The sequence below is a fragment of the Pelophylax lessonae genome (genome assembly GCF_965119305.1).
Source record: "Pelophylax lessonae genome assembly, chromosome: 2".
Taxonomy (NCBI): Eukaryota; Metazoa; Chordata; class Amphibia; order Anura; family Ranidae; genus Pelophylax; species Pelophylax lessonae.
The window spans coordinates 572,288,376-572,310,781 of record NC_138769.1 but is presented as its reverse complement, the minus strand read 5'-3'; the positions used below and the strand labels follow the sequence as shown (position 1 = coordinate 572,310,781).

The 22,406-nt window shown below is 48.4% G+C and overlaps 1 protein-coding gene across 1 annotated transcript in view; it reads right to left on the bottom strand.

Moving 5' to 3' along the window:
* Positions 1-1,993: 1,993 nt before the first annotated feature.
* The window catches only part of SHMT2 (serine hydroxymethyltransferase 2), a 230,782-nt gene continuing 210,369 nt past the window's right edge, over positions 1,994-22,406 (bottom strand). The window contains exon 12 of the mRNA XM_082248353.1: positions 1,994-2,141. Within this exon, the coding sequence (XP_082104479.1) occupies positions 2,014-2,141 (128 nt within the window). The 3' untranslated portion in view covers positions 1,994-2,013. The remainder of the gene's footprint in view (positions 2,142-22,406) is intronic.

The window sequence follows — 22,406 nt, the reverse complement described above, 5'->3', positions numbered from 1 at the left end:
ACTGGGTGAGGGAATTGTCCAAATGCGAAACCAAGTGGATTTTCCTCACCCAGGCCCTTGATCCCAAAGGTTTAAACATCGACCTAGACTTAAACTGTTTCATCAGTGACCTGTAATATTCTTTTTGGATAGTGTATTTGTACCTATTTTTGCTGCTATCGGGACTTATTGGTTTTTAGTGAATGTCCCATTTGGTTTTATAGATCGTCAAGTTTTTTATAAATTTTACACATTTATGCCATTGAAATTTAACCATTTACTATTTTATCTTATTATGATATGTCTTTGTCTATTTATTTACCTTTGACCCTTCTTTAAAATTTGTCAGAAGTATTGAGGGATATTAATTTTAGCAATTTTGTTTTATAAGTGTGTCCACACACATATTTAATTGGATTTTAAATCTTGTGCTTGAATGACAGGATTATATTAATTTATTGATTTTATTGCCATTTTATATCTGTGGTAATAGGTCATTGGCAATGTTGGAGTAGAGGAATGCTGACACTGTGCTGGTAATGATCTAAGATGGTCAATACGATAGCTTTACCCTGTAAAGTGTTGAGAATCATTTATTGGAGGCGTACCCTGGAGTTGAATCCATATTAATGTGGGTGGTGGGTTGACAAATCCATCCTTTGAGGTACCGATCGAATATACACGGTCTATAAAGGAGATTGTAGTATGATCTTGGGAATTAGCATAAATGGGTGTGCCCGTTTGACGCTACCCGATGTGTCAGCATCCCGCTTCATTTAAATGCATAGCCGTGCCGTAAGGTTCACGCCCCTGTGAACAAGTCGGATATGACGAAACATGTCAGGGAGTGAACCTTACGGCGTCCGGAAGTGATTGGTTGATACCCACGGAGGTCAGCGAGGTCCGGTTCATCAGCGTGGAGAGGGTGAGCCAGTCCTGCAGCGCCGATCGGTGCAACCGTGACACTTCCCGCATGAGATTGCAATTTATTGGAGGCTTTTATATTCGCTTTGTTTGTGAGTACATTTGTTTTTGATTTGGTGAATAAACGTGTGGAGTGTAAACAATATTACGCTAGTGTGGTTTCCCCCTTTCTTTTTACCTCTTCAACTGTGGTGAATGGGAGAATCATTGTGAGGAGAAGGAAATCTCTGCAGGGAGAGACACGGTCGTTTTGCCGATATCTGTTTGGAGATTTGTGTTTTATGCCTTGCAACCTATCCTATGAGAATAGGTGGGCCATACCATCTGGTGAGTTGCCACCCCCCTTATTGAGCACCAGGGTGAAGGATGTGTGGTGTGGTGACCCTCTAAAATCACGAATATTCCCAAATCAGTGGAGAACACTTTAAGAGACTCTGCATATTATTTAAAGAGACTTTATTTTTTGTGTGGAGGATTACAAATTTTACTATCTTTGCTACTCTTACTAACTATTGCATAACCTGCCTCCCAGAATGAAGCTGATTTTTATCTTAATTAAAATAAAATTATGAATATATAATAAATAAGATGATTATTTATTCAACAATGGTCATCAATTTTAAAATTACTTGGTATACCATACTGGTATCAGGGTAAGTGAATCCAGTCACAACATGGGTGTTATTGCTTTTATTAAACAAGTCTACAGATGTCTTCAAAATCTTCACTACCAATGCTAGGTTAGTAGAATCCATAGTTGTTTGTGAGTTTTAAACTGACCATACGCCAGTCTGATTGTACTCATTTAGATTTACCAAAGCTATGTCATATTGGGACAAACCTAACCAATGCATTCAATATATATCAAATTAGGCAGACCTTAGCACTTTATACAGTCTAAATGTACAATCTCCTTTTAGATTTACGATCAACTATACAGTATGGTCACCTTTAAAAGTCATGTTGGACGCAAGCTGCACCAGAAAAAGCAGGAAGGAAAGTATGAAGGAGTGTTTTAATAAGATGGCAGGAAGAAAAAAAAAAAAAAGGTTAAGAAAAAGATTGCATAGGACAAAATGGAGCAGCTATCTTTTTAGGGTCTATCTACTTTCAACGTTCATCAAATCCTGGCATGGGGAAGGCACGAGCAAACTTCTCTACACGCTGACGGAGGTCTGCAATTTTCTGTACCGTCTCCTTGTCCTCTAGAAGAAAGTTCTTGAAATCTTGGAGTTTGGCTGCAAAAAAATATTACCAGAAAGGTCAGTGGGAATGGCACTGCTCAATCTTTAAACAAATGAAAAGTCACAAGGCCTAAGGCTCCTTAAAGGTCATGGTCATGAAGCTTCAACAACCAAAAATCTCAAAGTGGAAAATAAAAGGATTATAACAGGAAATGCAAAATAAAATAAAATGTAAAAATTTAAGAAAAAATACATAGTGGATTCTTTGTCTCGCTTATAATTGGGCACCCAATATTCTACCTATAATACACATTCCTATTCTGAATTTCCTACATAAGGTGATCCCCATGCAGGAAAGCCTTCACTGTCAGCACATAGTCACATTACCTAAAAGACTTCACTAGATTTCTCCTTAAAAGTCTAAATACTGGACGTCATTGAACCCAAGGTTGACCTGAGCTAGACTTTAGAAGGGAAAGCCTGGGAGGGGGGACAGTAAAAATTGGATTTTTGTAAGAACTTACCGTAAAATCCTTTTCTCTTAAGCTCATTGACAGACGCAGTCCTCTTTGATTAATATCAGTAGGGTTTTACTGCCCCCTACAGGAGTAGGACACTAGGCAGGAAAAACGTTCTGGCCACACCTTAGGGGCAGTCCCAGAGGGTATATCCTCTCTCTCCCTGCTACAGGATGTCAGTTATGTCACAAAGCAGTGTCAGAGAATGTAACCCAACCCAACTCAAAATAGAGGGGCGGGTACTGCGTCTGTCAATGAGCTTAAGAGAAAAGGATTTTACGGTAAGTTCTTACAAAAATCCAATTTTCTCTGTCGCTTATTGACAGACGCAGTCCTCTTTGATTAATATCAGTAGGGACGTCCCAAAGCAGTGCCACAAATGAGGGGTGGGATAACGGAAATCAAAATCCAATCCAGAAGGCCCAACCGGTGCCAACCAGAAGTCTTAAAGGCTCATCAGACAAAAGGATGAGACTCAACTGAAAACCCAACAGAAAAAAACCCTCGAGGTAGACCACCGGTCTCCTCAAACAGCGGCCTGCAGAACCTTGCGGCCAAAAGAGGCATCCGCCGATGCCAGCACATCAACTTTATAAAATTTTGTAAAGGTATGAACCGACGACCAGGTAGCCGCCTTGCAAACCTGAACCACTGACGCCTGATGGCGGAAGGCCCAGGAAGCACTAAGCGCCCGAGTGGAGTGCGCCTTAACAGGGAACGGAGGAACCCGACCCTTCATAGAATAAGCCTGTACCACCATCTGTCTGATCCATCTGGAGATGGTCGCGGCAGACGCAGGCAACCCCTTTCTAGGGCCATCCGTGATCACAAAAAGTGAATCCGTCTTACGGAAAGATTTCGTAGTAGTCAAGTACACCCTGATCGCCCGAACTACATCCAAGGAGTGTAACGCAAACTCCCGAGGATGACTGGGCTTAGGACACAGGGAAGGTAACACAATATCTTCATTTAGATGGAAATCTGAAACACCTTAGGAAGGAAGGATGGATTCGGACGAAGAACCACCTTATCCCTATGAACCACCAGATATGGGGAACGACAGGACAATGCGGCCAGTTCTGACACCCTGAGTGCAGAAGTGATAGCCACCAAAAAGGCCACCTTCTGGGATAAAGTAAGCAAGGGAATCTCCCTAATATTTTCAAAGGGAGGTTTCGGAAGAACCGACAACACCAAATTAAGATCCCAGGGCGGCAAGGGCGCGTGCACCGGCGGAGCCAAGTGCCGCACCCCCTGGATGAAACTCCGCACCAAGGAATGAGTAGCCAGAGGCCTCTGAAAAAAGATTGCTAACGCTGAAACCTGACCCTTGATAGTGCTCAAGGACAGTTTCTGCTCAACCCCCTTTTGTAGAAAAGCCAATATACGGGCCACCGAGTAGGAACGTGGAGGAAACCCAAGGGATTCACACCACGCGATATAAGACTTCCATGTGCGATGATAGACTTTTCTGGAAGTCGCTTTCCTTGCTTTAATTAGAGTAGGAATAACTGAAGCCGACAACCCCTTGTCCTTCAGCACCTGGGTCTCAACAGCCAGACCGTTAAAGCCAGCGATCGTAAAGCAGGATGGAAGATCGGTCCCTGAGACAGCAGATCCTCCCTGAGAGGAAGTCGCCAAGGAACGTCTGCGACCAGCCTGACCAGGTCGGCGTAACAGACCCGACGAGGCCAGTCCGGAGCTACCAGGATAACTGGAATTCCCTCCACCTCTATCCTGTGAAGAAGTTTCGGCAGCAATTTGAGAGGAGGAAAGGCATACAGTAGCTGGTACTGCCCCCACGGGGCGACCAGCGCGTCTGCGGCGTCCGCTAGAGGATCGCGGGAGCGAGCTACAAACCTCCGCACCTTCCTGTTGAGCTGAGATGCCAACAGATCCACATCTGGGGTGCCCCAACGAAGGCACAATTTGTGAAATACCTCTGGATGAAGGGACCATTCCCCTTGATCCAGAATCTGACGGCTGAGGAAATCTGCCTGCCAATTCTCCACCCCCGGAATAAAAACCACGGAAAGGGCTGGAACAAATCGTTCCGCCCAACGAAGGATGCTGGCCACTTCCATGGCCGCCAGGACACTCTTGGTGCCCCCCTGGTGATTGACGTAAGCCACTGCCGTGGCATTGTCCGACTGGATCCGCACCGGGCTGCCCCGGAGCTGCTCGGTCCAGTGAATCAGACAAAGTCTGATCGCTCTCAGTTCCAATACATTTATCGGTAACCTGGATTCTTCCAGGGACCAGAGCCCCTGAGCAGATCGTCTGCCGAGAACCCCGCCCCACCTGGATAGACTGGCATCCATGGTGACAATCGTCCAATAGATCGGGAGAAATGACTTCCCCTGACTGAGCATTGGTGATCGAAGCCACCAAACCAGAGATTCCATGGTCCATTCGCTCAGCCGAATCTGATTTCCAGGGAATCGGGATTCCAGTTCCATTTGAGAAGAATCTCCTTTTGGAGAATCCGGGTATGAGACTGGGCAAACGGTACTGCCTCGAAGGAGGCCACCATCAGTCCCAGAACCCTCATGCAAGTCCGCAGGGAAGGCCAGTTGACTGTCAATAATAAGTCGCCGACTGAATCTTCCTTAGTTTCTCCTTCTAAAAAAGCTTGCCAGGACAAGCTTGCCACATCCCAGCAAGGAACTTAGGTCCTTACTCCTGACTAGGCAGAAAAAAAACTGACATCCTGTAGCAGGGAGAGAGAGGATATACCCTCTGGGACTGCCCCTAAGGTGTGGCCAGAACGTTTTTCCTGCCTAGTGTCCTACTCCTGTAGGGGGCAGTATAACCCTACTGATATTAATCAAAGAGGACTGCGTCTGTCAATGAGCGACAGAGAAAATAAGATTTTTGTAAGATCTTACCGTAAAAAATTTTTCTCTGATGTCCATTGACAGACGCAGTCTCATCTTCATGAGCTGTGTGGGTTATGCTGCCACCTGCAGGAGTAGTCTAAGCAGTACATTAGTACAAAGTTTTTACATAAACGCGCCTACGGGGCTGTCCCTCCAGACATAACCCTCACAGACACAGCCCAGCAAATCAATTTAGCAGGGAGATCTTGCACAGCCTCCTGCAGATCCTTCAAACGCTCTAGAGACAGGTGAAGATTTGACTGAAAAAACCTGTCCCTTGGTCGGGACCAGAATTCGATCTTGTGCCCGGAACAAATCAGTTTGTGAACCCAATCGTCTTGAATGTAGTCCAGGGATCCTGGAAGCAGCGCAGACGTCCCCCCACCCCTGAGCCGGGTGAGGGCACCCCTTCATGCTGAAGAGGACTTGTCAGCAGTACTGGACTGACTGGTCTTGGGCTTGTCCCAGTGCTTTTTAGCCCCTCCAGCATCTCTTAACGGCTTACCTTTTTCTTGCACCCAGGAGGCACAAAACAAATGCTTGTGAGCAGCAAAAGAGGGACCCCGCTTAGTACGGGGAGTCTTACCCTTGGAGGATTGAGGAAGAAGAGTACTCTTCCCGCCAGTCAAGCCCTCGATAACTCATCCAATGAGTCGCCAAATGCTCTACCAGAAAGGGGAGGTCAGCTAGGGCTTTCTTAGAAGCTTGGTCAGCCAACCAGCTCTTTAGCCAAACCATGCATCTCAGGGCAATGCCCACAGCCAAAACCTTGGCCACCAGGGGAGCCGCATCCGTAGATGCATCATACAGGAACAGCAGAGCCTTGATCACCTGGTCCAACAGTTCCAGCTGTTCTGGAGGTCAAAGATTCCCGCAAACCCCTAATCCATTCTGTCACCGTCTGTGAGACTAAAACAGATACAAACACCGGTTTCAAAATGGAACCCGCCAACACGTGAAGATGGCGGGAAAGGGATTCCAACCGCCTGTCCACCGGATCTGTAAAGACCGGGAAATCTTCCACAGGCACAAGAGTAGATTTGTTTAATCTGGAGACAGAATGGTCCACTTTAGGTGGCACCGTCCAACTCTTGGAGACCTTTTCATCAAAAGGATACCAGCGTTTAGGCACAACTAACACGTGCTTAATGTACCGCCATTTGTTCATTCATAATATCGTGAAAAGTGTGGGGACAAGGGAAAACCTTGCCAGCTTTCTGAAACTTCTGGGAGCCAAAAGCAACCAGCGTCCCTGCCGGCGTGGTCTCATTAGCCAATTTTAAAGTGTCCCATACTGAAATAATCAGGGCTTCCACTAAAGCGTGGTCCCCCGCTGCGGCTGAAGAGGACAGTTCCTCTTCCCCATCTGACTGCGAGGGCAGCGACTCCTCAGGAAGGGGAGCATCTGGGGCAACATCATCCTCTGAATCAGAGGACACCTCCAAAGACGGAGAAGGCAGTTTTCGGCCATCAAGCTTTTTCATGACTAAATCAACTTTTGTCGCCAGGCTTTCCAGAGCTGCTGAAATCGTGGCAAGAGACTGCAATCCGGACTGTCCGGAAGGCGCACAGAATGGGTCTGAGGGTGAATTCACAGTTTGGGACTCTATATTGCAAATTGCAAAAAACTGAGTACTGTCGCTTTAAGAAGCACCGATCGCGGTTCCCACCAACGATCGCAGTGGTCTGCAGAGATCCCCTTTTAACTAAACTAACAGCAGAGGGTGCAGGGATATGTCTGCAGGGACCCCAGTACTGTACCACCTCAGAGAAAACAACCTCCTGATCATTCCAGCAGCATGCAGAAAGACAGAAAATTACCTCAGCCAGCAGCAGGAAATAGAGCACAGGGTGGTCTCGCCCGAATGAAAGGTTACGCTGCTCAGTGAAGCACAAAGGCTACACAAACATGGTTGCCCATTAAGTTGCAAAAGGAGGCTCAGGGAAAATGGCTGCCCCATACAAGACTATGGGGAAAAAACTACATTGACCATACTTAAGATGGCGGCGCTCACGGCGAGCTATGCGGCCAGGGACTGACACTATGAAGGACTCAGGATCCACAACAGGAACCAGCAAGCCCAAGGTACTATGCCACCCCCCCGGCCCCCAAGACTCATAGCCCCCCGCAGGAACAGGGAAAGTGGGGGCAAGACACACAGACCGGGCACTGGGCAGGCCAGGGGGATCTTTCAGGAGGTATAAATCCCATTATGTCCAGGAGAAAGCCCACATCCCCCCCAAGGCCAGCAGGGGCAAGGGGGGCACATTTACTGACCATACCTTGGACCAGGTTGGCTCTGCTCCGGGCAGACTGCCTCCCACTTAAAGTGGGGATGCTGCCAGCCAAGGGGTACACTGCGACTTAGGGCGTTCCAGGTCGTCGCATCCCGGAGAGGCATCCACTCGCAGGCTCGTCCCCATCCGGAAAAGGGGCACCGTCGTGGCTAGGCCTAGTGCAGGACTATAACCTGCTCACGCTCGTAGGCCAGGCTGGGGGGACCATAAGGATCTAGAGTATCCAGTGCGAAGCCCCAGCCGGCACTGTTGCTTGTAGGTCACCAGGAAATTCTTCCCTGAACACTAGCTGGTAAGTGAGCAAAGAGAAAAAAAAGAAAATATTCTGAAAAGAATACAAAAAACTGAGACCGGAGTCCCAGCAGGAAACCTAGGTCCTACTCCTTCTTTATGCAGAAACAAACTGATGTGCTGGGCTGTGTCTGTGAGGGTTATGTCTGGAGGGACAGCCCCGTGGGCGTGTATATGTAAAAACGTTGTACTAACGTACTGCCTAGGCTACTCCTGCAGGTTGCAGCATAACCCACACAGCTCATGAAGATAAGGCTGCATCTGTCAATGGACGATAGAAAAAGTCAGATGGTGAGGATTGTAGCAAGAGTTGCTCTTTTATAATTGTGGGCAACCTTTTCTTTTTCCATTTTCCAATTCAACTAGAATTGGGTTTTAAAAAGTGTATACAAGGGGATAATCTGATCTCTAACTTTAGGCAAAAGCGGTTTCCATAGCGCGCAAAATACTTTGTATTAAGAGAGGTGAAGACTCTAGAGACATCTTTTTGCACCTGTACAAATCATTAGTAATACCTCATCTGGAATATGCAGTTCAGTTTGGGGCATCAGCTCACAAAAAGGATATCAGGGAACTGGAGAAAGTGCAGGAGCAACCAAACTGATAAGAGGCATGGAGGAGCTCAACTATGAGGAAATATTAGAGGAACTGAATCAATCTCCTCTTCTCAAGGGAGAATAAAGGGGGGGATATGATCAACATGTATAAGCACAGAAGTGGTCCATAAAGTTGAGTTATTCACTTTAGTGAAGTTGAGTTATTCACTTTAGTTTAGTTATTCACAGAGGACAAGGGGGCACTCTTTACGTCTGGCGGAAAGAAGATTTAATCTCCAAATACGGAAAGGCTTCTTCACAGAGTTGTGAAAATGTGGAATAGACTCCCTCAAGGGCTGGTTCTGTCCAGCTATGTAGATTGCTTTAAAAAAAGAAGTGGATTCCTTCCTAAATGCACATAATATAAATGGATACTAACATTTATAATTGTAAATTAGATTCAGGGATCATCCGTTTGCCTCTTGTGGGGATCAGGATGGAATTTTTCCCCTGCTGGATCATGCTGTGCTGGGTTTTTGCCTTCTTGTGGATCAACTGTGGGTGTGGAATTGTGTATATAGGATTGTAAAAAAAAAAAAAAAACAGAATTTTTTGTAAAATCTTACCGTAAAAATCCTTTCTCTGAGTCCTCCGACAGTCGCCGCCCCTTCATAATCTTCACCAATGGGTAATTGACCTTTTCTCCGCAGGAGTAGCTAGGCAACAAGATTTGTTAATATCAAAGCTTTTAGCATATCACACCCCTAGGGGGCGGTCCCCTCAGTCAATACCTCCCTGCTTCCAGCATTCTCAACTCAGTTTCAGTAGCATAGCAGTAGAGTACATAAACAAACCCCAAAAGAGGGGCGGCGACTGTCGTAGGACTCAGAGAAAGGAATTTTACGGTAAGATTTTGCAAAAATTCAGTTTTCTCTTACGTCCTCCGACAGTCGCCGCCCCTTCATAATCTTCACCAATGGGACGTCCCAGAGCAGTGTAGACATGAGGGGTGGGAAAAAAACGCAGCCGCGCATAAAGCAACGCAGTACCCACATCAGAGAAAGGAACCTTACCAAGGTAAGAGAACCAACCTGGCAACAGGGAAACGTGCTCAACAGGAGCAACAACCCAGGAAGAACAAGTAACCCAGGGGTAAAAACACCCCAACAGCCAAGGGCCCAAACGAGGGACCCTAAGGCACTGCCGCACTAAGAACTTTACGGCCAAAGAAAGCATCTGCCGATGCCTGAACATCCACTTTGTAAAATTTGGAGAAGGTGTGAACGGACGACCAAGTCGCCGCCTTACACACCTGGGCCACAGAAGCCTGATGGCGAAAGGCCCAAGATGTACTCCGAGATCTGGTAGAGTGCACCTTCACAGGGAAAGGAGGAACCTTCCCTCTCAAAGCATAGGCTTGTACAATCGTCTGTCTGATCCATTTGGCGATGGTAGCAACCGACGCCGCCATGCCCTTCCGAGGTCCCTCTGGAAGGACGAATAGGGAATCCGACTTGCGAAAGGACTTAGTCGATGACAGGTAAACCCTGATCGCCCGAACAACATCCAAGGCATGCAAAGCCACCTCCTTCGGATGCTTAGGCTTCGCGAAAAGCGAAGGCAAGACAATGTCCTCATTCAGGTGAAACTCCGAGATCCTTTTCGGAAGAAAAATGGATTTTTGTAAAATCTTACCGTAAAATCCTTTTCTCTTAGCTCATTGACAGACGTAGTCCTCGGTGATACACCACCTTCGGGTTATGTTGCCTCCACAGGAGCAGGACTAGACAGGAAATTAAAAAGCTCTGGCCACACCCCAGGGGCAGTCCCAGAGGGTATATCCTCTCTCTCTCTGCCTCAGCAAATCAGTTATGTGAAAAAGCAGTCTTTAGAGATTTTAACCCAACTCAAAAAAACAGAGGGGCGGGGACTACGTCTGTCAATGAGCTAAGAGAAAAGGATTTTACGGTAAGATTTTACAAAAATCCGTTTTTCTCTAGCGCTCATTGACAGACGTAGTCCTCGGTGATACACCACCTTCGGGACGTCCCAGAGCAGTATCACAACTGAGGGGTGGGAAAATGGAAATCAAATCCCAATCTAGAAGGCCCAACCGGTGCCAACTAGAAGTTTACAATGCTCATCCTTAATGATGAGACTCAACAACAAAAAAAAAAGAGAAAACAATTTTTTTTTTTTTTTCTTTTTCAAACAGAAAAAAACCCTCGAGGTAGACCACCGGTCTCCTCAAATTGCGGCCTGCAAAACCTTGCGGCCAAATGAGGCATCCGCCGATGCCGTCACATCAATTTTATAGAATTTTGTAAAGGTATGTACTGACGACCAGGTGGCCGCCTTACATACCTGGACCACTGACGCCTGATGGCGAAAGGCCCAGGAAGTACTGAGCGCTCGAGTGGAGTGCGCCCTAACAGGGAACGGAGGACTCTGACCCTTAATAGAATAAGCCTGTACCACCGTTTGTCTAATCCATTTGGCAATGGTCGCGGCAGATGCAGGCAAACCCTTTCTGGGGCCATCCGTGATCACAAAAAGTGAATCCGTCTTACGGAATGATTCCGTAGCTTTCAGGTATACCCTGATTGCCCGAACCACATCTAAGGAATGCAACGCATGTTCCCGATGATGCTTGGGCTGAGGACACAAGGAAGGTAGTACAATATCTTCATTCAGATGAAAATCTGAAACCACCTTGGGAAGAAAAGATGGCTTAGGATGAAGTACTACCTTATCCCTATGAATCACTAGGTATGGGGACTGGCATGATAATGCAGCCAGTTCTGACACCCTGCGAGCAGAAGTAATAGCCACCAAGAAGGCCACTTTCTGGGATAAAGTAAGCAAGGGAATCTCCCTGATGTTTTCAAAAGGAGGTTTCTGTAGAACCGACAAAACCAAATTAAGATCCCAAGGCGGTAAGGGCGCGCGGACTGGAGGAGCCAGGTGCCGCACCCCCTGGATGAAATTCCGCACCAAGGATTTGGTAGCTAAAGGCTTCTGAAAGAAGATTGCTAATGCTGAAACTTGACCCTTGATGGTGCTCAAGGCTAGCTTCTGCTCAACCCCTTGTTGCAAAAAGGCCAATATTCGAGACACCGAATAGGTACGTGGAGGAAATCCTAAAGATTCGCACCACGCAATACAAGTTTTCCATGTGTGATAATAGACTTTGCTGGAAGTCGCTTTCCTTGCTTTAATAAGGGTAGGAATGACTGAAGCTGACAAACCTCTGTCCTTCAGTACTTGGGTCTCAATGGCCAGGTCATTAAACCCAGCGACTGTAAAGCATGATGGTAAATTGGTCCTTGAGACCACAGACACTCCCTGAGACGAAGTTCCCACGGAACGTCTACGACTAACATGTCCAAGTCGGCCAGGCCGGCTTGAGGAGGCCAGCCTAGAATTTCTAGGACCACTGGCGCTGATTGGATCTGAACCAGGCGTCCCTAGAGGTATCTGGCCCCGACCATCCGAGAAAGTCTGGTCGTTTTCTGTTCCCACACATTTATCAGATACCTGATAGTTATCAGGAAAGGTGATCTTTTCTGGTTGAACCCCAGGGACCGAAGTCACCCGACTAGAGGCTACTTGGCCTATCTGGTCAACCAGATCCGATTCCTGTGAGGTATCGGGACTAATCTTAGGAAAAGGTAAAGGAAAAGATCTATTCAGGGAACGGTAATTACCGCTTCCTGTAGTACTTAAATGTTGGAAGGGAAGAATCGCACCGGTAGTAGTGGTTGATGCTCGATCTAATGTCCTGAATACCGGTGAAAACGTCCCCCCACCCTGAAAACCGGGTGGGGGCGCACCTTCAGGCTGTGTACTCCTTTGCTTCGGGTTTGGCTGGGTTGGTCCTTTGCTTGTCCGACCAGCCCTTCTTGAACCCTCCTGGAGGAGTCTTGCCTTTCCCGCTAGTACCAGCCGGGCGCCCTTTATGGGCGGTAAAGAAAGGTCCTCGCTTGTTGCGAGGTCCCTTAGCTTTAGCAGCCTGTGGCAAAAAAGTGCTCTTGCCCCCAGTGGCATCCTTAATGATTTCATCTAGGTTGGCCCCAAATAGACGATTCCCCTGAAAGGGGAGATTTGTCAAGGTCTTCTTGGAACCTAGGTCAGCTGACCAGCATTTTAACCACAGCACACGTCTGAGGATCACCGCTGTCTTAGATGCATGCCCTAATAAGGGAGTAGTGTCCAAGGCTGCGTCACAGATAAACTGTAGCCCTTGTATAATCTGTTCCATCAAATCAGATGTCTCCTGGGGAATATCTTTTCCCCTAAGATCTTGGCGTACCATTTTCGCCCATTCCGTAAGTGTCTGGGAAACTAGACCAATAACAATTACTGGTCTAAAAGCTGACCCTATCAGAGAGAAGATGGTGCGGGACTCTGCTTCCATCTTTCGATCCACCGGATCCTTAAAGGACGAAGTGTCCTCCACTGGAATAACCGTGGCTTTATTCAGCCTGGAAATAGGCGGATCCACGACTGGTGGTACCCTCCATTTCTTAATGATGGATTCCTCAAACGGATAGCGTCTAGCAATACGCTTGGAAATAGTAAAGGTACGTTTAGAATGCTCCCATTCTCCTTTAATCTGATTACCGAAACATTTAGGTACAGGAAAAGCCTTCATCGTCTTGATGGGCTTATTAGTACCAAAAGGAATCTCTGTTTCAGTTGCCTCTGCCGGTAAAGCCTCAAGTTTTAAGGTTTCCTGCACTGCTACAACTAGTGCGTCCACCAATGCTTCTTCCTGAATAATAGCAGGAGAAGAAGCGTCCTCCTCACTGTCTGAGGGGGCTTTACCTGGGATAACAGCCCTTGCAGAGGAACCTGCAACTGCCGTGACCACCTCTGAATCTGAGTCAGAGGTGTCAGATGGTATAGGGGTAGGCGGGGGTCGCTTCCTTGACCCCCGTCCCTGACAGGCCGCCTCCACCCGAGCCACCATAGACTCCAAAATTGCTGTAAATGACTCTATACTCTGTGCACCGGCGGGTCCCGTGGCCCCCTTGAGGGAAACAGGTGGGGGAATATGTGTGGCAGGGTCCATGATAACTCCAGTTACTTCCTGGATAATATAATTCAAAAATAAAACTTTTCTTTTTTTTTTTTTTTCGACCCCCAGCGCCACAAAAGCCCCTTAGTGTTACCTGCTAGGGATCCCTATCGATCGAGAGAGAGAGAGAGATAGACCCCCAGGCTCACCACTTGATGCTCAGAGTTTAACTGCAACAGGTTACAGCACTGTCTTAACAAACAGGAAGTCTTTTGGCTGGCTGCCCAGGAAGAAAGGAGGCGGCTCCGCCCCTCTGTACGCCTTCCGGCGCCTCCCCCAAGCTCCACGAGGTGTTTGGATCACCTCAAACATGGCCGCCCCCATGCTGGAGACACGAGGCTACGCCAAAATGGCGGCTCGTGCGATCCAGCAAAAAAAATGGCGGCGGCCCGTACTGAATAGCGGTGTGCTGCAGGGCACACAACACTCTCACTGCATGGGGATATGGCGTGGTTGGCGGTACCGGCCCTGGCGGACCGCATGGCCGTTCAGGAGGCCTGCTAATAACTGGAGATCTGATTAGGAAGGCAGTCTACATGTCCGTGGCTTCTGACTGGTAGGTAGCTTATTCTTAACCCATAAGATTCCCAGAATGCCACAGATTACATCTTTAAAACATGTATACAATTAGATTGTTAGCTCCCAAACCAAGCCTCCTGGCTTTTTGCACACATAAAATCACACTCAAAGTAGGAGGATCTGTGTCATGTTGTAGGATAGAAAGGGACTCTATCTTACCATACAGAGAGGGGCCCGCGTTCACCACAAAACCCGTCAGGGGGAAAGGGGGAACATACTACTCACCATACCGGAACCAGGCGGGCACCAACTCCTGACAGTACCCCTCTCCACCGGGGCGGGAGGGCTGTCGACCGATACGGACGCCGTGACTCATGGTCTTTGGCGTTTCAGCGAGACGTTTAACTCGCGTGGACAGTCCTTTAATGGGACTTTGTCGCGGCCGACCCAGCGCGGAGCTATGGCCTGCACGCGCTCGTAGGCTGAACTGGGGTGACCACCGGATCTCAACATCCAGCCCGTCGCCCAGTTCAGCTTTCTTGCTTGAAGATCTCACAGGAACACTGGAGAAAAAAGCTGTCTAAAAAAATCCTTTAAGAAAAAATTCTTGCCAGGACCTAAGATCCCAGCAAGGTATCTAGGTCCTTACTCCTAACTAGACAGAAAATAACTGATTTGCTGAGGCAGAGAGAGAGAGGATATACCTTCTGGGACTGCCCCTGGGGTGTGGCCAGAGCTTTTTAATTTCCTGTCTAGTCCTGCTCCTGTGGAGGCAACATAACCCGAAGGTGGTGTATCACCGAGGACTACGTCTGTCAATGAGCGCTAGAGAAAAGATGGGTTAGGTCGCAAGACCACCTTATCCTTGTGAATCACCAGGTAGGGAGAGCTGCAGGACAAAGCCGCCAGCTCCGACACCCTGCGAGCCGAAGTGATCGCCACCAAAAAGGCAACCTTTTTGGACAACAGAGACAACGAGATCTCCCTGATCTATTCAAAGGGAGCCTGTTGTAACATGGACAGAACCAAGTTCAAGTCCCATGGAGGCAAAGGTTTCCTCCTAGGAGGGGCCAAATGTCGCACCCCCTGAACAAAGGTGCTAACCAATGAATTAGACGCCACAGGGCGTTGAAAAAGAACGGCCAGCGCAGAAATCTGACCCTTAATTGTGGCCAGCGCCAAACGCTGGTCCACTCCAGTTTGGAGGAAAGCCAACACTCTCGACACAGAGTATGATCGAGGGGAACACCCCCTAGACTCACACCAGGCAAAGTACGCTTTCCAAGTACGGTAGTAAATTTTTCCCGAAGAGGCTTTTCTAGCCTTGATCAAAGTGGGAATGACCTCAGGGGAGAGACCCCTATCCTTCAGGACCTGGCTTTCAACAGCCAGGCCGTTAAAGCCAGCGACTGTAAAGCAGGATGGAATATCGGCCCTTGAGACAGAAGGTATTCCCGAAGCGGCAGGCGCCACGGAGCGTCGACTGCCAGATTTATGAGGTCTGTGTACCAAGACCGGCGAGGCCAGTCCGGTGCCACCAGAATCACCGCGTGCGGTTCCGAGACCAATCTGCGAAGCAGCCTGGACAGCAGCTGAATCGGTGGAAAGGCATACATCAGACGATACTGATGCCAGGGCGCCACTAACGCATCTGAGGCGTCTGCCTGAGGATCGCGCGTCCTTGCCACGAACCTTTCCACCTTGTTGTTCAGACGAGACTCAAACAGGTCCACATCCGGAAGACCCCACTTCGCGCACAACATCTGGAAGACATCCGGATGAAGAGACCACCCCCCCTGGTCCAGGGCCTGGCGACTCAGAAAGTCCGCCTGCCAGTTTTCCACCCCTGGAATGTGCACAGCCGTTATCGCCGGGACGTGTGTCTCAGCCCACGACAGAATGACGTTTACTTCCCGAGCAGCACGGGCACTCCTGGTGCCCCCTTGATGGTTGATGTAGGCCACCGCTGTGGCATTGTCCGTCTGAACCTGAACCGGACGGCCCTGAAGCCGTTCCGACCAGTGCAGAAGGCAAAGTTTTATCGCTCGCAATTCCAGAATGTTGATCGGAAGGGAGGATTCCTCCTCCGACCAAGTTCCCTGGGCGGACAGAACGCCCAGAACACCACCCCAGCCCGACAGGCTGGCATCCGTGGTGATCACCGTCCATGACAAAGGACGAAAGGACTTGCCCCCCGACACCGCCGGGGACTGGAGCCACCACAAAAGACCCCTTCGGGTGTGGCGGCTCAACGAAAGCTGCCGATCCAGAGATTGCGGACGCCCGTCCCACTTGGCCAGGATCTCCGCCTGAAGACCCCGCGTGTGAAACTGGGCGAAGGGAATCGCCTCGAAAGCCGAGACCATTAGACTTAGACATCTCATACATGTCCGGAGAGACTAGCACTGAGTGTCCCTGAGGGACCTGACCTCGTCCTGAAGTGTCCGGAGCTTGTCTTCCGGCAGGAAGACCTTCGCTTGAGCAGAGTCCAGGATCATCCCCAGGTAGGGAAGACAAACCGACGGACACAGCGTTGATTTTGAAAATTTATCGTCCAACCGAACTCCTGCAGAGTCTACATCGTGGTGGACAGGTCGTTCACCAGGCCCTGACTGGTCGCAGACCGAAGCAAGATATCGCAGATATCCCAAGACAGAGACGCCCTGGGCTCTCAATAAGGCCAGGACCGGCGCAAGCACCTTGGTGAAAACCGGCGGAGCCAAAGCGAGACCGAAGGGTAACGCCACAAATTGGTAATGGTCCTCCGCAATGGCGAATCGAAGGTACCTCCAGTGACCCTCGAAAAAGGGGATGTGAAGGTACGCATCCTTCAGATCGATGGAGGCCATGAATTCCCCCGGACTCAGGGCAGCCACCACTGAGCGCAGGGATTCCATGCGGAACTTGCGAACCCGCACAAAGCGGTTCAGAGCTTTCAAGTCCAGAATCGGACGTACCTTGCCCTCCTTTCTGGGCACAATGAACAGATTGGAGTAGAACCCCCGAAATCTGTCCCGATGAGGCACCGGAACCACCACTCCCTGGGCCCGCAGGTCCCGCACCGCCAGGTGCAGATCCTGCAAACGCTCCGGAGACAGCTGAAGATTTGAGGGAAAAAAATCTGCTCGCCGGCCGAGAGAGAAACTCGATCTTGTATCCAGATCGAACGATTTCCTGAACCCACCTGTCCCGAATGCGGGCCAGCCAGGGTTGAAGAAAACCGAGCAAACGTCCCCCCACCCCAGAACCGGGTGAGGGCGCCCCTTCAGGCCGAACTGGTATGGGCAGCGGACCCGGACTGGCCGGACTTCTGCTTACCTGCCCACGGCTTCTTCTGGGAGCCTTGGCCCTTGAAGGGCTTGCCCTTGTATTGCGACCGAAAGGCACGAAAGGACTCCTGAGAGGGCCTAAATGAGGTATTCTTCTTACCGCGAACAAACTTATTCTTGTGAGTGTGGGGTAAGAGAGTGCTCTTACCCCCGGAAATTCCCTTTATCAGAGTATCCAAAGACTCGCCAAAAAGGCGAGATCCCGCGTAGGGAAGATTAGCTAGAGTCTTGCGAGAGGATTGGTCAACCGACCAACATTTCAGCCATATTAGGCGACGGTTCAACACCGCTACACTGGAGAGGCGTGCAGCCAAAGGGACTAAATCTAAGTCCGCATCGCACAAATACATAACACCCTGATGAATCTGATCTACCATAGCCAATGTTGTCGGCGGAGCAGAGTCAGCCACCAGGGTGCGCCTGAGCACCTGCGTCCAATCCGCAATAGCTTGGGCTGCCATGATGGAAGCAAAAATAGGCTTCAGCATAGAACCAGCAACCGTATAAGCATGACGGGCCAGAGACTCCAATCTCCTGTCCGTAGGGTCCCGGAACACCGGGGTATCCTCAGCAGGAATCGCAGTGGATTTATTCAAAACTGCCACCGCGTGATCCACTTGAGGCGGCACACACCAACGCTCATCAGTGGTGGGTGTAAATGGATAACGCAGCTTGAACTTACTTGGCACAGTAAAGGGCTTCTTTAAATTGCGCCATTGCTCATCAACCGCGCGCTGAAATTCCGCAGGGCTGGGAAAAACCTGCGCTGATTTGCGTTTCCTTTTCGTCCCATAAGAGGACATCAAAGCAGGAGGACATGGTTCATCCTGCAGATGCAAGGTTTCCTTGATAGAAGTAATCAACTCATCCATGAGTGCAAGCTCTTCAGGCGAGCCAGGGGGAGAAGTATCAACTCCTACCTCAGCCTACCCCTCGGACCCCACAAGGTCCAGAGATGAACGAGACCCTGAGAAGGGCACTCCAGCCATAGCAGCCCCATCGCCCTCTGAATCAGAGGAAATAGATAACCTGGGCCGTTTTGCGGATCGGTCAGCCATTCGCATCTTCACCTGAGAAGCCAAATTCGCCACAATAGCAGCCAGATCAGCCCCCTCGGGGGATGCAGCAGCACCTTGGCCCCCCACCAGGGTGGGAGGAAACTTGCAATCCTGAGAATCCATGCCCCAGTATCAACTGAAATAAAGGACTTCCCCTTTAAGACCGCGGCGAGCGCAGCCCACCGCACACTACTGTATGTACCAACCCCCGCAGGGATAAGGAGCACTGAGCAAGGAAATACAGGATAAGGAAGGTAAAAACCTGGAGAGAGCACACAGCTGCTGCCACCGATCGCTGTTCCAGTGAAAAAGGAAGTGATGCAATGACTGACTGACCTATATAGCCTATGAAGGCTCCACAAACATGGCCGCTCGGCTGAGGAATTAAGGCAACAAGAAAATGGCGCCGACATGTGCTTGCATGATCGACCGCCGCTAAAATGGCGGCGTTTGGCGCCAAAACACACCGCTGTATTAAACAGGGCCGGTTACCACAGTTTTATCCGAAACAATGGCGGACCGCATCAGCGGCCGCCGCACAGCATGTCTGAGCCCAGTCTGCCCATACAGTACACATAGCAGAGCAGGAGAGCCCCCCCTCCCCCGCAGCCCACAGAAAGGCAGCTATTCCACACAGGAATCTGACAGGGAGCGCACTCACACAGATATGTGGGTCACACAGTCACAGACTGACACCCAAACAGACAGGTCCCCACATAGAATTTTACTTAACATTCCGGATGGCGTGGGGAGCCGTCTCCAGCGACCAAACCGCTGTACTGAGAACAGGGAGTGTCGCAGCCAGGACGCAGTGGATTGCGCTGCGAAACCGCAAATGGCGTCCGGTGAGGTAGCCACCTCACAGGCAGCATCCCTGCAGCGAACAGGGATGGGTCGTTCAATATGCCAGGGAAAAACTGAGCTGAACGCTCGATGGCAGGCTGGAGAAACCCCTGGCTCTCAGCCCTGGGATCCAGGGTGGCCAGTCAGAGACCCAGCTCCGCATGATCTATCTTCATCCGAAGAAAACTAAACTAATGCTGAGAAAAAAACAGCTAAGTAAAAGAAAGAGAAAAACACTTGAAATAAAATCAAAAAGAGGATAGAAGGCTGAGACTGAAAGCCCCAGCACAGGAACAGCCAGCTACTCCTAAGCTAGGCAATTGAAAACTGAGTTGAGAATGCTGGAAGCAGGGAAGTATTGACTGAGGGGACCGCCCCCTAGGGGTGTGATATGCTAAAAGCTTTGATATTAACAAATCTTGTTGCCTAGCTACTCCTGCGGAGAAAAGGTCAATTACCCATTGGTAATGATTATGAAGGGGCAGCGACTGTCAGAGGACGAGAAAAAATGTTTTGTTTTTCCTTTTTTATTGGTTGAACTAGATGGACTTTGTGTCTTTTTCAACCAGACTATGTAAGACAGTTCTTCCATCAGGCACTTTAATGTAGGTGATAACTTTTTCCCCCTGAAACGTAAGGCTCATTTATGTAAACTATAACAAGTGTCATCGATCTAACAATAGTATACAGAACTGAGCCACTTCACAGGTAATTATATAGGTATTCATGTCAAGTATATATGGGTCAAAAAACACTCACAGTAGATAGGAGAGATAAGATACAACAAAGTCTATATATTTCTGATCCTAGCTGGAAATACTTGAACAGTACATCTTTGACCATCACCGATTTACTCTGCTCTACAGGATTAGAATAATGACAATTAAAAAAAAAAAATTGAATTCAGCTTCCTAGCTTCTGGATTCCACATTAAACACAATCCAGGCTCTGTAATCAGTGTATGTTTGGTTTCCCACTGAGCAGAGTTTGTTATCTTACACGGTGAGGAAGCAGTTTCCAGTGAACTGAAGAAACTCAGCAGTCACCTGATGGACAGATGCGTTTTGCTTAGAGCCAGCTAAAGAAGTTCTTCAGCTCAGTGCATTAAATTGTCAGTCTCATAAAAGGCACTCAGAGTTAGAAGATAGATATTAAAGCTGCAATGCTACCAAGCATATACAGCAACTGATTAGCATTGTATATTAATTGTGTCTGCTGACAAGCTGGAAAATATTTGTATAATTAGGTATATCTGCAGGCGTGCGTGTTATATACAGAACTATGCAAAAATTTTAGGCAGGTGTTAAAAAATGTGTAAATGAAGAATGCTTTCAGAAATAGAAGTGTTCAATGGTTTATTTTTATCAATTAACAAAATGGAAAGTAAACAGAAGAGAAATCCAAATCAAATGAATATTTGGCGTGATCACTCGTTGCCTTCAAAACAGTATCAGTTCTTCTAGGTACACTTGTACACAGTTTTTAAAGGAGCTTGGCAGGTAGGTTGTTCCAGACATCTTGGAGAACTAACCACAGATCTTCTGTGGATGTAGGCTGCCTCAAATCCTTCCTTCTCTTCATATAATCCCCCGTCAAGACTCAATGATATTGAGATTAGAGCTCTGTGGGGGCCATACCATCACTTCCAGGACTCCTTGTCCTTCTTTGCACTGAAGATAGTTTTAATGACATTGGCTGTAGATTTGGGGTTATTTTCATGCTGCAGAATAAAGGGGGGGGGGGGCTGGAAGTGATGGCTTGGCCCCCATAGAGCCCTGATCTCAAAATCAAGTCTGTCTGAGATTACATGAAGAGACAAAGTTTTTAGATAGCCTACAGCCACAGAAGGTCAGTGGTTACTTCCTCAAGATGTTTTGAACAACCTACCTACTGAGTTCATTTAAAAACTGTGTGCAAGTGTACCTAGAAGAATTGATGCTGTTTGGAGGGCAAAGTGTGGTCACACTAAATATTAATTTAGGTCAGGTAGTAGTCATGAGCTACTAGCCAGGCCTTAAGAGATACTCGCCACTTGTTGCCCCCACCCAAACCCTACCCTGCTCCGCCCCTAAACATGCCCTTGTAAAATATCTCATAAAATTACACTGTTAAATGCTTTAGCATGTCCCCTTTCATTGCAGTGTGCCCACAGCATGTCCCCTTAAATTGCAGAGCGCCCACAGAATGTTCCCCTTTCATTGCAGAGCGCCCACAGCATGTCCCCTTTCATTGCAGAGCGCCCACAGCATGTCCCCTTTCATTGCAGAGCGCCCACAGCATGTCCCCTTTAATTGCAGAGCGATCACAGCATGTCCCCTAGAATTGCAGAGCGATCACAGCATATCCCCTTGAATTGCAGAGCGATCACAGTGTGCAGAGAGACCAGCGTGCACTTACCTGCAGCGGGCGGCTTCTCATCAATCCTGCGTATCCTCCGTGTCTCCCGAGTCCTCCTCCTCGGCCAGTTACAATCGTTCGCCTTTCGGCCAATCAGGAAACACCTGCCTCTTGATTGGCCAGTAGGAGGATCCCTGTGACAATAGCGAATATTCATTCGCTATTGTCACACAATGGGTGGGCTCAGGGTGCAGTGCTCTTCCTTTTCTAAAGAAGAAAGTAATCGCAGGCTGCTGTGAACGGCGGAGGCAGGCACAGCTCGCAATCCTTAAAATTCCACTCTTAAAATGCGAGCAGGCGAGTGGAATTTTTGAGGGCTGATTTAGGTTATTCTTCTGTTCTCTCTTTGAATTTTGTAAATTAATAAAAATAAACCATTAAAATGTATATTTTTGAAAGAACGCCTACTTTAATAGATTTCTTCACACCTTCCTAAAAATTTTGCACAGCACTGTATATAGAACTCCTTACAATATACATATATATATATTAATTTATTAGTGTGTTGAAGAAAAAAAATGTTTACAATAAAATGTGTGCTGTATACTAAAAAGAAAACTAAAAACTACTG